General features: G+C 45.2%; 2 protein-coding genes across 3 annotated transcripts in view; one reads left to right on the forward strand and one right to left on the reverse strand.

The window, feature by feature from the left end:
• The first annotated feature begins 207 nt into the window (after positions 1 to 207).
• Positions 208 to 1,914, forward strand: LOC109908886 (homeobox protein six1a-like). Its single transcript, XM_020507647.2, has 3 exons — positions 208 to 745; positions 1,213 to 1,376; positions 1,576 to 1,914. The coding sequence occupies exons 1-3, from the start codon at positions 362 to 364 to the stop codon at positions 1,751 to 1,753; spliced, it is 726 nt and encodes a 241-aa protein (XP_020363236.1). The 5' UTR covers positions 208 to 361; the 3' UTR covers positions 1,754 to 1,914.
• Positions 1,915 to 4,833: 2,919 nt separating this feature from the next.
• The window catches only part of sipa1l3 (signal-induced proliferation-associated 1 like 3), a 100,644-nt gene continuing 92,293 nt past the window's right edge, over positions 4,834 to 13,184 (reverse strand). Inside the window, exons 17-23 of one of the 2 annotated variants that reach the window (XM_031796107.1) lie at positions 12,139 to 12,375; positions 11,240 to 11,402; positions 9,380 to 9,563; positions 9,084 to 9,233; positions 8,586 to 8,712; positions 7,884 to 7,965; positions 4,834 to 7,730 (exon numbers count right to left, since the gene is read on the reverse strand). In XM_031796107.1, the coding sequence (XP_031651967.1) occupies positions 7,587 to 7,730; positions 7,884 to 7,965; positions 8,586 to 8,712; positions 9,084 to 9,233; positions 9,380 to 9,563; positions 11,240 to 11,402; positions 12,139 to 12,375 (1,087 nt within the window). In that variant the 3' untranslated portion in view covers positions 4,834 to 7,586. Of the gene's footprint in view, positions 7,731 to 7,883; positions 7,966 to 8,585; positions 8,713 to 9,077; positions 9,234 to 9,379; positions 9,564 to 11,239; positions 11,403 to 12,138; positions 12,376 to 13,184 lie in introns of both variants that reach the window. The other variant, XM_031796106.1, reaches the window with a different exon arrangement.

A 13,184-nucleotide genomic window follows, 5' to 3' on the forward strand; every position in this document is an offset into this window, starting at 1 on the left:
TTAGTAAATTAGATTTAAATACGCTTGTTTGAACAACACAATCCTGCTTTCTCTCTGGATGAATGCTTTCTCTGTTGTGTACCCAATCAGGTGTGTCTGTTTTTGTAACCCCCATGCTCTCAGGTTACCTGAGTTCAACATTGCCAGGGCGGAGACAGGGTATGAATAAGGAGATATATATATATATACACACACATATACACATTCATACAGACTTATTCACCCGACAGCAGCTAACATTCTCTACAGGCTCTCAAGCTATCGCTAAAACATTTCCCTTCAGAGAGTTGTGAAAGGTCACAGAGGTAGGCCAACTAACCTTTTTGACCTCTCGTCGTGCGTGGGCTCCATCTCTGTGGCAATGGTCTTCTCGGCAGAACAAGTGGCGTGTGTGTGCGAGGTCCTTCTGCAGAGTGGACGCATGGAGAGCTTGACTGGCTTCCTCCGCACTCTTCCCCCCTCTTCCTCCTCTTGCCTGGGGGGTCTGGAGAGCGTACTGAAGGCACGGGCTGCCGTGGCCTTCCATCTGGGGCGCTTCTCGGACCTCTACGCCCTCCTGGAGGGCTTCCCCTTCTCCAATCGCAGCCACCCCCTGCTGCAGCAGCTCTGGCTGAGGGCACACTACCTGGAGGCTGAGTGCCAGAGAGGGCGCCCCCTTGGGGCTGTGGGGAAGTACCGCGTACGCCGTAAGTTTCCCCTGCCAAGAACCATCTGGGATGGAGAGGAGACTAGCTACTGCTTCAAGGTACAGTGAATTAAATCTGCTACGTTTGAGTTAATATAAATAATATTTAATATTTTACTGCTTCAGAACATTTTTGCAACAAAATGTCCCTAGGGATTTAGGGGCTCTTGGTCCATAATTAAGCTAAGTCTCTAGGGACATGTTGCCAAAATGTCACATAATATGTTATAGATAGGTCTTGGTCCATAATTAAGCTATCCATAACATATGTGTTGCATTCGAGTTTAGACGAGACAAAAAAGATGAGGGGAGGAAGGCTCTTGTGGAGTCAAGATGGTGTATGTCAAGACCAAAGGACTTTTCTACCTGGAACTCAAGTCTAAAGTGTCTTACTCTGTCTGCTTCAAATGTACTGAACGGTGCAGATGAAGGAAAGGAAATGAGCAGAGGCCTCTTACGGCTACCATGAACTTTAAATCATTATCCTACTTGTTTCATCAATCTGAAGTGAATGTTCCTCTTTATAGGAGAAATCCCGGAGTGTGCTGCGCGAGTGGTATTACCATAAACCGTACCCTTCACCACGTGAGAAACGAGCGCTTGCAGCCGCCACCGGTCTCACCACCACCCAGGTGAGCAACTGGTTCAAGAACAGACGGCAACGGGACCGAGCAGCTCACGGTACTACCGGGTGAGTCTTCACCTTCTCTGCTCTCCCTCGAATACGTTTCACGAGAAAATGTTCATCCCTCCTTTAATTTCTAATGTTTGTCTGGCAGTCAACCCTCTGTTTTTGCTTTAGGACAGTATTACATTTCATTTTGCTGTGGACCACCACTGCCCTCTTTTGGCATGACCAGAGAACTGAAATGTGCTCTCTCTCCTCTCAGGGAACAGGAAGCTTGTGGACCACTTATTGGCTCCAACAGAAACCCAGGAGCAGCATACCCGTCCTCTGACAATGACCTTTCATCTCCAGGCACCCCCAGTCCCCCCTTCTCCTGCCCCCAACCCCCACCTCCTGAGCCATATGGGTGGGGGACAACTCTGAATCTCTCCACTACCTGAGCCATTGTGTATAGTATGTTCACTTCAGAGGCAATACTATTCAGTTGTCTAGCCAGAAATGTGAGAGAGAGCTATCTTTTTTTAGTAACTTAGTGACACCCTGTATCCAAAATTGTTAAGTGTTTTAAATCTGAAAAAATAAAATGCAGTTTAATAGAAAAGTTGTCACCTAATCATTGACACAATGTTTAAAACGCAGCACTCTGGCAAGATGTGCTGAATGATACTGATGAAAATACCACTCCATTGCTAAAACCAAGACATGCCTGACACCTCTTGGGGAGAAGTAATGCATATGCAAGTTTTCAGTCACTGCCATGCTCTGTGAATATAACCTTCGATGTCATCTGTGAGCTTGCTGCACGAAACCAAGTCTCAAATCTGACATTCACAGAAATCAATTGTTGGCAAAAATCACAACTGATGATCATGATTATATAGGATTTTAAAAAAAGGTTTAAGTCAGTGTGGTCTTTATCCTTAAGAATGTCAATTGAGAATATATTTCAGAGAAAGGCATCTTCCAGTTTTTTTCCATGAATGTGTACCATCAAGTGTTTTCTGTGATCCAAGTTGCCAACATCTAGCAATGTAACTTGATGGTAGTTCTGCTCTCAGATCAACGCACCTACGAGTCTGTTGGTTTCAGTGGATGGAACCTCCATCTGCCCTTAGTCTTTTGCAATGTCAGGGCAAAACTGTCCCCAATCCCATCTGTGTATTTCCTACACTGGTTAAAAGGTTTCTAGGTAATCTATTGGTTCTGATTTATGGTTAGAAGCCCAGGCGAGGTTCTCCACTGTGGGCTGGTGTATGTTCTCCTCAGTGTCATCCAGTGTGTACCAGAACAGGGGGAAGGGGGTGGCAGTGACGTGAAGCACATGAACACCTGAGTTGGTGTGAATGAAAAAAATACATGCAGGATTGAAAGTATTTCATAAGACAAAATTCCATCAGCTGAGGCGACGCAGTCTTAGTGTGTCTGTCTGTATATGAGCACACCCTCTCACCTTAATGCAGGAAGGGGATGTAATTGATTGTCACCACAGCCTGCAGTAGGTTGGTGTGTGTGCCATGCCCTCTGCCAGGTACTCAGAAACACAGAATAAAGACTCCAGGTACCTCGATCCGTAGAGTCTGGCTGTCCACTCCTCAAATGACTCCTCTCTGTCAAAAAACACTAGCTGGAGGGTTACAGCAGATGCCTGCAGAGAGAGAGGGAGGGGGAGGTGGTCGTGTTTAATAGCAGAAGATGGGAAAGAGAGAGGGGTGAATTCTCTTGGTAACCAAGTCAAGGCAACATTTCATCACATCTCAATTCTCATTTCCCAGCAACAACGTCACTCCTGCAGTTGATTTGTCTCTTTGTGTGAGGCTGCAATGATGTCGCAGTTTGGCTGTGTGACTACCAAGATCTGTCTCCGGGGGAGGGGGGGGGCACTGCTAAACAGAGGATTCTGCGACTAACAACAGGGCTGCTCTCTGCAAGGCTACAGTCAGCACCTTATACTCTACACTGCAGAGAGAGAGAGGGGACAGAGAGCAGGGAGAGAAACCCAGCTACTCAGCATCTCTGTTCTTTCCATTGCAGTCTTTATTCTGTGTTTCTGAGTAAACTGCCTGAAATCAGACACTGATGGAAGGTTATGACCACAATGTTAGGGCTCGTTGTGTTACGGAATTTTGTTTGCTGCCAACTTGGGATGGGTGTGCTTTGAACATTTGACCATTTCTCATAAAAATTTCCTTTACCGACTAAACTGATAAATAGATATCAAATGCGGTCCCTAGAAATAAATTGATAGACATAATAGGACATCTGCTGATTGAGAGCAGGGACACGGGGGTCCAGGGGCAGGACTTGAGTCATAGTGGCAGGTCAGTAGCAGCCTGCGAGGGGCCCCGGGGTCAAGGGTCGCGATGATGTTAGAGAAGGTGACCTGTCCCCGAGGCGTTGGCGACAGGAAAGAGTCGAGTTCTACTGTCCAGCTTTATTGGGAGTTGAACATTTATCGATATCATGACTGTAGATGGTTAACCTACTCTTCCTTATCGAAAATATTTTGTTCTCAAATATATTTAAATATATTTATGCAGTAACTGCCATGGTTTGTAATTTCTGTAGCCTCTCACTCAACTGAAAACATCTAATCCACTGATAAAACAACTTGCTTTTTTGGATCCAGGTTTTCGTTGAGGCAAGGGTTTATTTTAAAGGCGCTGTCCCTGCCTGACAGATCTTACAAAGCCGATAGGTATTTAACGTATCAGCTAACTACTGACCAAAAATATAAACGCAACATGTAAAGTGTTGACCCCATGTTTCATATGCTGAAATAAAATATCCCAGACATTGGATTGACGTATGACAGCGTGTTACTATTCCCGGCCACATCCAGCAACCGAAGAGAAGTGGGACAACATTACACAGGCCACAATAAACAGCCTGATCAACTCTATGTAAAGGAGATGTGTTGAGGCAAGTGGTGGTCACACCAGACTCTAACTGGTTATCTGATCCATGCCCCCTACCTTAAGGTATCTGTGACCAACAGATGCATTTGTGTATTCTCAGTCATGTGAAATCCATAGATTAGGGCCTAATTGAATCTATTTCAATTGACTGATTTCCTTATACGAACTGTAACTCAGTAAAAATCGCTGAAGTTGTTGCATGTGGCGCTTATTTTTGTTCAGTGTACACGTTATTGCAATCTGTCAGCCGATGACGTAGCACGCACCACATTGTTGTCCCTTCTATCCACTCGCATTCCTGTTCCATTTAGTTCCATTCAGTGTTTCATTTGAGGATTCAGTCGATACATTGTACGCCCCAGGTCACATGCCAGCAACTCTAGCAGACCCACAACCTGTTAATGTGATCAAATAAGTTAAATACCATTGCCAGGAAAGATAAAAAATGATTCCATCATTATGATTTTTTAAATTTTTATATATGTTCTTATAAAACAATGAAAACAATTTACACTTTTAAATGTACAGTCATTGATACAACATCCCCCAGAAAAACAACGTTCAACCGTAAGTTTTCGTCGATGCATAAAGAACCCTCCATTGCCTCATGCGGAACGCACCAACTCAGAAAAACTATTTAAATCATAAAAACAATACAGCATCATAGAAATCAGCCTTGAACAAAGATTTAAAAGTCAAACAGCAATACATAGAAATAAAAAACACCGTGCCCTCTTCATTTCACTATTTTGTCTTTTTCAGGTTGCAAAAGTGGCCAAAAATAAATTATACAAATATTAAAACATAACATAACATTTCGGTATTACCGTTTCTGATTTGTGCACGTGCAACATCGATGCACCGAGCTATGTTCAACATGTAGAACTGCAGTTTGCTTCAAATCAAATATATCAAAACTAAATCCTCAAAACACCCGTACCCCTCCACACACTAATAAACAAAATAAAGATTAAGACATTGAAGATAACAACATCACAGCACATTTTCTGAGCTTCAGTGATAACATGAGTGTGTAGGGTTGTTTCAGTTGCTCTTGGTTTCGCCCAAGACGAGATGATTTAACTGGCTGGAGGAGGATGGGCAGCTCACAGGACACAGGGAGGCAGACTACAACAGCGTCTGTGGATGAGGCAGTGATGAGCAAATACCAGAGATGGTGAGATGAAGAGAAACGGAGACAGAGATGTCTGTATACATGTTGCTCTTATCTAAACGTAATGTCTCTCAACAATGTACAGATGTTTTTGAAAGAGTGGGGGGGGGGGGGCAGTGTTGAGTAGTGTGTTTTGTGCCACATGCGTGTGAATGTCCACTGATCCAGCCACAAAAGGGTTGACACCGTTCAGGTACATGCCCACACACAAAACAATACATAGTACAGTTCTTAAAGGGGGTGTCTGAAAGGTCCTGAGAGTAGTGAGGGTAAGAAAGGATTCCAGTTGAGGCAGGGCAGAAGGTTCCTGAAAAGGGGGGCCTGTGATGAAAGGGTACTTAACTGTGCTCGGGGCTTACGTTTACTGGAACAAAAATAGTCATATGCTCCTTCAGCAGACCCTTTTATAATTTTTGGGAATGGATGTGGCCCAAACGAGAATTGGAACCCCCACCGTTGGTTTTGCCAGCTCCACGCTCCCCTCCATTTATCCCACATTCATAACAAACAACGGACACAAAGACACAAAGCTGTAAGAAAAATGCTTTCTGTAAAGAATATAACCAAGCTAGTGAGAATATAGTGTATTTGTGTTGATTTATTTGACTGTATTCCTGTCAGATGGACATTTTTACAAAATGGCCACAAGTTTCACACAGACCCACCACCCCAAGCTAAGTTACTTCCGTTTTACGTCATTTAGCAAAGGTCTCACAGTTGTGTATAAATTGTTGAGTTTGATTCTACAGACACTAGGACTGTCTGTTAGCTAAATTAATGTATAATACCCCTTCATTCTAGCACACACACACGCGCACACACACACGAACGGCTACAGTGTTTAAAGATCATTTCTATGAGTCTTTTCTAAATGCACACAGGTGTGTACCCGCAGCTGGTACCCAAAACAAAAACCACGAAATATGCAAATTCTACAAATTGTAAAACATACTGCTTGGATATTTGTAAATACCTTTCAAATGGATTGTTAACCAAAAATGGACATTGAGATACTATCGTTGAGTTTATGGCACTATATTCCGTTTCATAAACTGAACGAGAAGGCTCGTCTCATATCACTGGCGTACCTTGTCATATTATAGCTTGCTCGTAACTGAAATGCCCTGTGTCAGCCTATCACACACTCAACGAAGGGTAAAAAATAACACCGCCAGAGCTCTCCATTTTGTGCGATTAATGCATTGTGGGAGTATTTGCTGTACCCTACACACCTTCACGAGTTACACACCTCATTATGTCAGTTATATCAGTACAATAGACATGTGTTCAAGCTATATGTTGAATCACACAGGCAAAAGTACAGTACCTTTCTTTTATAACACACGTCTCCCAGAGCATTTTGGGAGTTGGAGTCCTTTTTTTTTGGCTGATTCGCTTCAGGAAGAGTATTAGGCCTCGCCGTGCGATCTTTGTGTTCTACAGTTCAATAAAAGCTCTCCTCATTATTGGCTCTGCTCTGACGCAGGAGTGTATAAGACCTCAGTTACAAAAAATAAAAACCTACAAGCAGGGACAGAGAAGGATTTCCTCTGGGTGCACAGCCTGAGGGAGTCGGCTTGTGCAGTGTGCGGGAGTAAAAAAAAAATAGGCGTGTCTACTTGCAGGCTCTTCTGTCTAGGCAATTCGGTTTCAGATGAGCCAATGGGGATCCATTGGTTCTCTGTAGCCCCTGTGTCCGTCCAGCCCAGAGCGAGGCAGGGATTCTGGGGGTAGGAGGTGCACCACAGAGAGGGTGGCGGGGGTAACGGCAGGTCCCTCTCCCAAAAAGCAGGTCAGAGTGGTGGAGGGGTAAGTTCTCCTCTTCTCCCCTACCATAGTAGGGGAGATAGTGTGGTTGGAATGTGACAGAAGCAGCAGGTGGAGGATAGAACGTAAGAATGTGGGTGGGGGGGTTCTTTCCCCCTCTTATGCTTAAAAGTTACACATTTTCTTGTACATAATGTTACACCTTAACTTACTTGCATTCGTTTTTTTTCTCTACTGCCCATGTCTTCCACATACCTAACCAGACTCACTGACAAATCTATTCCCCACTCATTTCCCCACGCATGAAACTCACTGTGGCTGATTCTATTCCCCCCCCCCCCGGTTTAGGTCACATGTCCTCTTTGCGAATGCTTTTGCACGCTCTCTACGAGGTCACTTCCTGTGTCCGGTGTGAGCTCACTTCCTCTGCGGGGTGTCGGTGAAGAGCATGCTGAACTTGCGAAGCTGCTCGCTGGCCGAGTGGCTCTCTTCCTGCAGCCGCTGGTTATTCTGCCGCAGGTTAGCCATCTCAGCCATCAGGTGCACTTTGTCCTTCTTCTCCTGAGGGACAGAGAGGGAGGGGAAGGTGGGGGAGAGAGAGAGAGAAAGGGACGGAAGAGTTTATTTATTATCAGTTTCAGTTCTTACCTGCGTCAGAGGTACAGCCATATAAATTAGCATTGAGACTAAATGTGCTTCTGGTGTAAACGGTACCTTCTCCAGGTCAGTGTTGAGCTGCTTCAGCATCACCTCTAGGCTGTACAGTCGCCCCGAGAGGGCGTTGGGTACCTCATCCCTGAAAACACACAAAGACATTTAACTCAACACTGTCACCTGGGTTTAGGTAGCAGGTAGGGCAGACAGGTTTATCAAGGTGTGTGTTCAACAGAACAACAGAGTTCATCAGGACCGTACGACGCAGTAGGTTAGTTCGGGAAACAAAAGGCCGTTTCAGTGATAGGTTGTAGTTATGCCCTGGGACAGCACAAGCTGACCGGCCGGACTGCTGTAACTCAAACACTCCACTGTTTGTTCACGACAGAAGGTGTTCAGAGATCCCTTGGTAACTGGTTTGATCCATGTGTAACTACCACAGCTAACTACGGGATGGTGGTTCCCTACATGTGACAGGTGAGGTTGACCTGACCAAAGGGAAATGGGGAAATCCAAGAGTAGGCCGTGCTTTTATACACTCACATTTCGGGTTTAGGATTTGGAGTCTCAGGGTCAAACAGACGAAACGTTCCTAATCGGCTGTGACTGCCGTGAACTTAAGATTGTGCGTCCGTGGCAGTGTCTATGGATCGTGATTGTTTGAGCTTGTGCGTGAATCTTGGGTGTGCGAGTTGGTGTCGTGTGTGTGTGAATATTTGTGAATTCATGCGAAGTGTGTGTGTGTGCGTCTCAGAGACTTACCCGCCGAAGGTGGGGGTAGTGCGTGGAGTCTGAGGTGTTTGGAATTGGATTGGACTCTTGATCGGCCGCATGTCTGGAACCCCAACTTGAGGCTCACTGAGCGAGAAGAGCGACACTGCCCTTTGCACTGTAAAAAACACACAGAGACACACTGTTACAATGCTGCATTTCCCCATTCACAATCAGCTACCAATCTACAAATGCTGATTTTTTTCTCTATCTATCTATCTTCACAAGGTCTCCAGGGACATTTCACACAATCAAGCCCAGCCAGGAGCAGCTTAGCTGGGCTAGGGCAGTAATTGAGGCCCAGGATCATGTGTCAATAGGGGCCGTATGTGTTTGTGCCTGCTGGAGCTGCTGTGAGAAGCTTTGTGGTGGCAGGAGACCAGAGGGAGCCAGGTGTCAGGAACTGAGGTGAGTCTCCCTCTCTGCATGTATACACAAACAAAATGTCTCTCGCAAATATCTGAACACACACAGAATACTCACACTCACCCTCGTAGGCCTTGGCAGCGTTGACCAGACTGGCCCACTCCAGGCCACAGGCAGTGTCAGGCAGGGGCATGAGCCCCGGGTCCAGCCTCCTCAGGGGGGGAACCTTATCCCTCACCTCTGTCAGAGACAGCTCCGATGCAGACAGAGGGACTGGCCAGGCAGGGGGGGGGGCAAGTTAAGTAGTCTTAGCATTCATGATGATGTCACGTGATAAACTTTGCTTCTTGATAAACCATCATTATGTACGGATACAATGAAGTGAGAAGGTAATGACATCAAGCTGTGGCCCCACTCACCCTTCTTGTTGGGCATGTGGTTGGCAGAGTGTGCATGGCGCCGGGTGGGTAGGGTGCAGGTGAACAGCAGGTCGCTGGGAGTACCCTGGTCAAACAGGGGGGCAGAGTTGGCATAGCTGGCATCCCTGCGCCCGCTGCACAGAGACTCGTCGGAGAACGTGCGCTGAAGAGTGTGTCGAGGAGACTGAAAAGAGAAGGGAGGGAGGTTAGTCGTGGGGTAGTATGTTTGTGGGTGAGCAAGTTTGGGGTGTGTATGTGTAAAATAGTGTGTTGTGTGTGGGTGTATATGTGTATGGACAGTACCGGTCAAAAGTTTGGACACATCTATTCATTCAAGGGTTTTTCTTTATTTTACTATTTTCTAAATTTATTCTACACATCAAAACTATTAAATAACACATATGGAATCATCTAGTAACCAAAAAAGTGTTAAACACATCAAAATATATGTAATATTTGAGTTCTTCAAAGTAGCCACCCTTTGCCTTGACAGCTTTGCACACTCTTGGCATTCTCTAAACCAGCTTCACCTGGAATGCATTTCAATTAACAGGTGTGCCTTGTTAAAAGTTAATTTGTGGAATTTCTTTCCTTCTTAATGTGTTTGAGCCAATCAGACAAGGTATGGGTGGTATACAGAATATAGCCCTATTTGGTAAAATACCAAGTCCATATTATGGCAAGAACAGCTCAAATAAGCAAAAACAAACGACAGTCCATCATTACTTTAAGACATGAAGGTCAGTCAATCCGGAAAACTTCAAGAACTTCAGAAGTTTCTTCAAGTGCAGTCGCAAAAACCATCAAGCGCTATGATGAAAGTTGCTCTCATGAGGACCACCACAGGAATGGAAGACCCAGAGCTACCTCTGCTGCAGGGGATAAGTTCATTAGAGTTATCAGCCTCAGAAATTGCAGCCCAAATAAATGCTTCACAGAGTTCAAGTAACAGACACATCTCAACATCAACTGTTCAGAGGAGAATGCGTGAATCAGGCCTTCATGGTCAAATTGCTGCAAAGAAACCACTACTAAAGGACACCAACAAGAAGAAGAGACTTGCTTGGGACAAGAGACACGAGCAATGGACATTAGACCGGTGGAAATCCGTCCTTTGGTCTGATGAGTCCAAATTTGAGATTTTTGGCTCCAACAGTCGTGTCTTTGTAAAACGGAAAGTAGGTGAACAGATGATCTCCGCATGTGTGGTTCCCACCGTGAAGCATGGAGGAGGAGGTGTGATGGTGCTTTGCTGGTGACTGTCAGTGATTTATTTAGAATACAAGGCACACTTAACCATCATGGCTACCACAGCATTCTGCAGCGATACACCATCCCATCTGGTTTGCGCTTACTGTGACTATCATTTGTTTTTCAACAGGACAATGACCCAACACACCTCCAGGCTGTGTAAGGGCTATTTGACCAAGAAGGAGAGTGATGGAGTGCTGCATCAGATGACCTGGTCACCACAAACACTCGACATCAACCCAATTGAGATGGTTTGGGATGAGTTGGACCACAGAGTGAAGGAAAAGCAGCCAACAAGTGCTCAGCATACGTGGGAACTCCATTAAGACTGTTGGAAAAGCATTCCTCATGAAGCTGGTTGAGAGAATCCCAAGAGTGTGCAAATCTCTCATCAAGGCAAAGGGTAGCTACTTTGAAGAATATAAAATATAAAATGTTGGTTACTACATGATTCCATATGTGTTATTTCATAGTTTTGATGTCTTCACTATTATACAACAATGTAGAAAATAGTAAAAATAAAGAAAAACCCTTGAATAAGTAGGTGTGTCCAAACTTTTGACTGGTTCTGTATATACTGGGTTTGTGTGTACTGTGTGTGTCCCTCACCGTCTCTCTTTGTGGCATCTCTCCAGGGTTGTCCATGATGATGAGTTTCTTCAGGTCGTCCTCGACGGTGCTCTTGTGGGATCTCCGTGGAGACCGCAGGTCCCTTAGCGATGCTCGAAGACGGGGCTGTCCGAACACGTTCTTAGAATTCACGTCCACCTGTCTGAACACACACACACAGCAGGAATATAATGTAGGTTAAATAACACAACTTGTCCCATTGAGCATGGCTTAACATAGTGGTGTGATGCTTGGCTTTTGTGTTGGTAGTGCCACGGTAGACCAGTGCATCTCAATGCACACACACACACTGATCTGGAGCATCAGCATTTGTGGGTTCGATTGCAGGCTCAAAATGGCCAGAAACAAAGCACTTCTGAATCTCGTCAGTCTATTCTTGTTCTGACAAATTAAGGCTATTCCATCCAGACTGACTAGATTCAGCAGAAAGTTAGTTGTTTCTGGCCATTTTGAGCCTTTAATCGAACCCACAAATGCTGATGCTGCAGATACACAACTACTCTAAAGAAGAGCAGTTGTATTGCTTCTTTAATCAGAACAACAGTTTTCAGCTGTGCTAACATAATTGCAAAAGGGTTTTCTAATGATCAATTAGCCTTTTAAAATGATAAACTTGGATTAGCTAACACAACGTGCCATTGGAACACAGGAGTGATGGTTACTGATAATTGGCCGCCGTACCTCTATGTAGATATTCCTTTTATTTTTTATATCAGCTGTTTCCAGCTACAATAGTCATTTACAACATTAACAATGTCTACACTGTATTTCTAATCAATTTGATGTTATTTTAAATGGACAAAAACGACCCTAAACTTTTGAATGGCAGTGTATTCACTCACTCACTCACTCACTCACTCACTCACTCACTCACTCACTTCTTGCTGCTGCTGTTACTGTCAGAGCTGTAGGTAGTGGGTGTGTTTGAACGGGAGGGGGCGTTGTCGTCTGGTTGCCAGGCGCCCAGTCTGCTCTTGCTGTATAAGGCCTTGGGGGCGGAGCTGGACAGAGGGGTGGAGCTGAGTAGAGCAGAGTTAGGCGTGACTGTGGCGGCTCGGACCGGCCGTGATTTCTCTGCTGCAGGGGTCTTGTAACCCTGGGGTGTATAGCAGGCCCTGTGACGACACACAGACGCACGGCATTAATGTACAGAGAAACACATGCTCAAATCCATAAACCGATCTAGCCGTCTACATGCATAACAAAGTCAATATAAATGATGAACAGGTTTAGAGATATGCTTGAGTTGATGGATCCATTCAGGGTGGGATACATAACTGACACAACAAACCACACATCATGCAGAACAGCTGCAGGTGGAATTCACCTCTCAAATCCCCTTTTTCTCCTGACCCATTTCCACCAAAAGCCACTTTAACCAACATACCAACCAACCAGCAGCAACATCTGTGAATATCCCTGACCAGCTATCATGGCTTTCTCTGGACATACATCCAACAAACCATCCACCCAATCACTCAAGCAACCACTCATCTACAAAATGTCCATCCAACCCACCGTCACTCAACACCTCCACCCATCCATCTTAACACTCACACGTCTCTATCCCCATTTCCTAAGCTCCTGTACCACAGTTTAGACTACATACCTGTACGTTATTTGTTGTGTCCCACTGTGTGATGGGTGCCTCTGTGTGTCAGAGTGCCAGTGTGCTGTCCTGTTCCCCTGAAGTGACTGGATATAAACTGGGGGACTGGAGTGATGGAACTGGGGGTCTAAACCCACAATCCTTTAATCCCCCTCTAAGAGTAGCTGAACTCTAAATATGTTGGCCTATGTGTATGTAGGGCAAGGGTGGCACATCTGGCCCATACATGACCCCCATAAGGATTACACACTGATGTGTTTCGGTACGTTCAGTATGAGGGGTGGGATGCCTGTGTGGACAAAACATACCGGTCTT

This window comes from Oncorhynchus kisutch, linkage group LG18, assembly GCF_002021735.2.
Source record: "Oncorhynchus kisutch isolate 150728-3 linkage group LG18, Okis_V2, whole genome shotgun sequence".
Classification (NCBI taxonomy): Eukaryota; Metazoa; Chordata; class Actinopteri; order Salmoniformes; family Salmonidae; genus Oncorhynchus; species Oncorhynchus kisutch.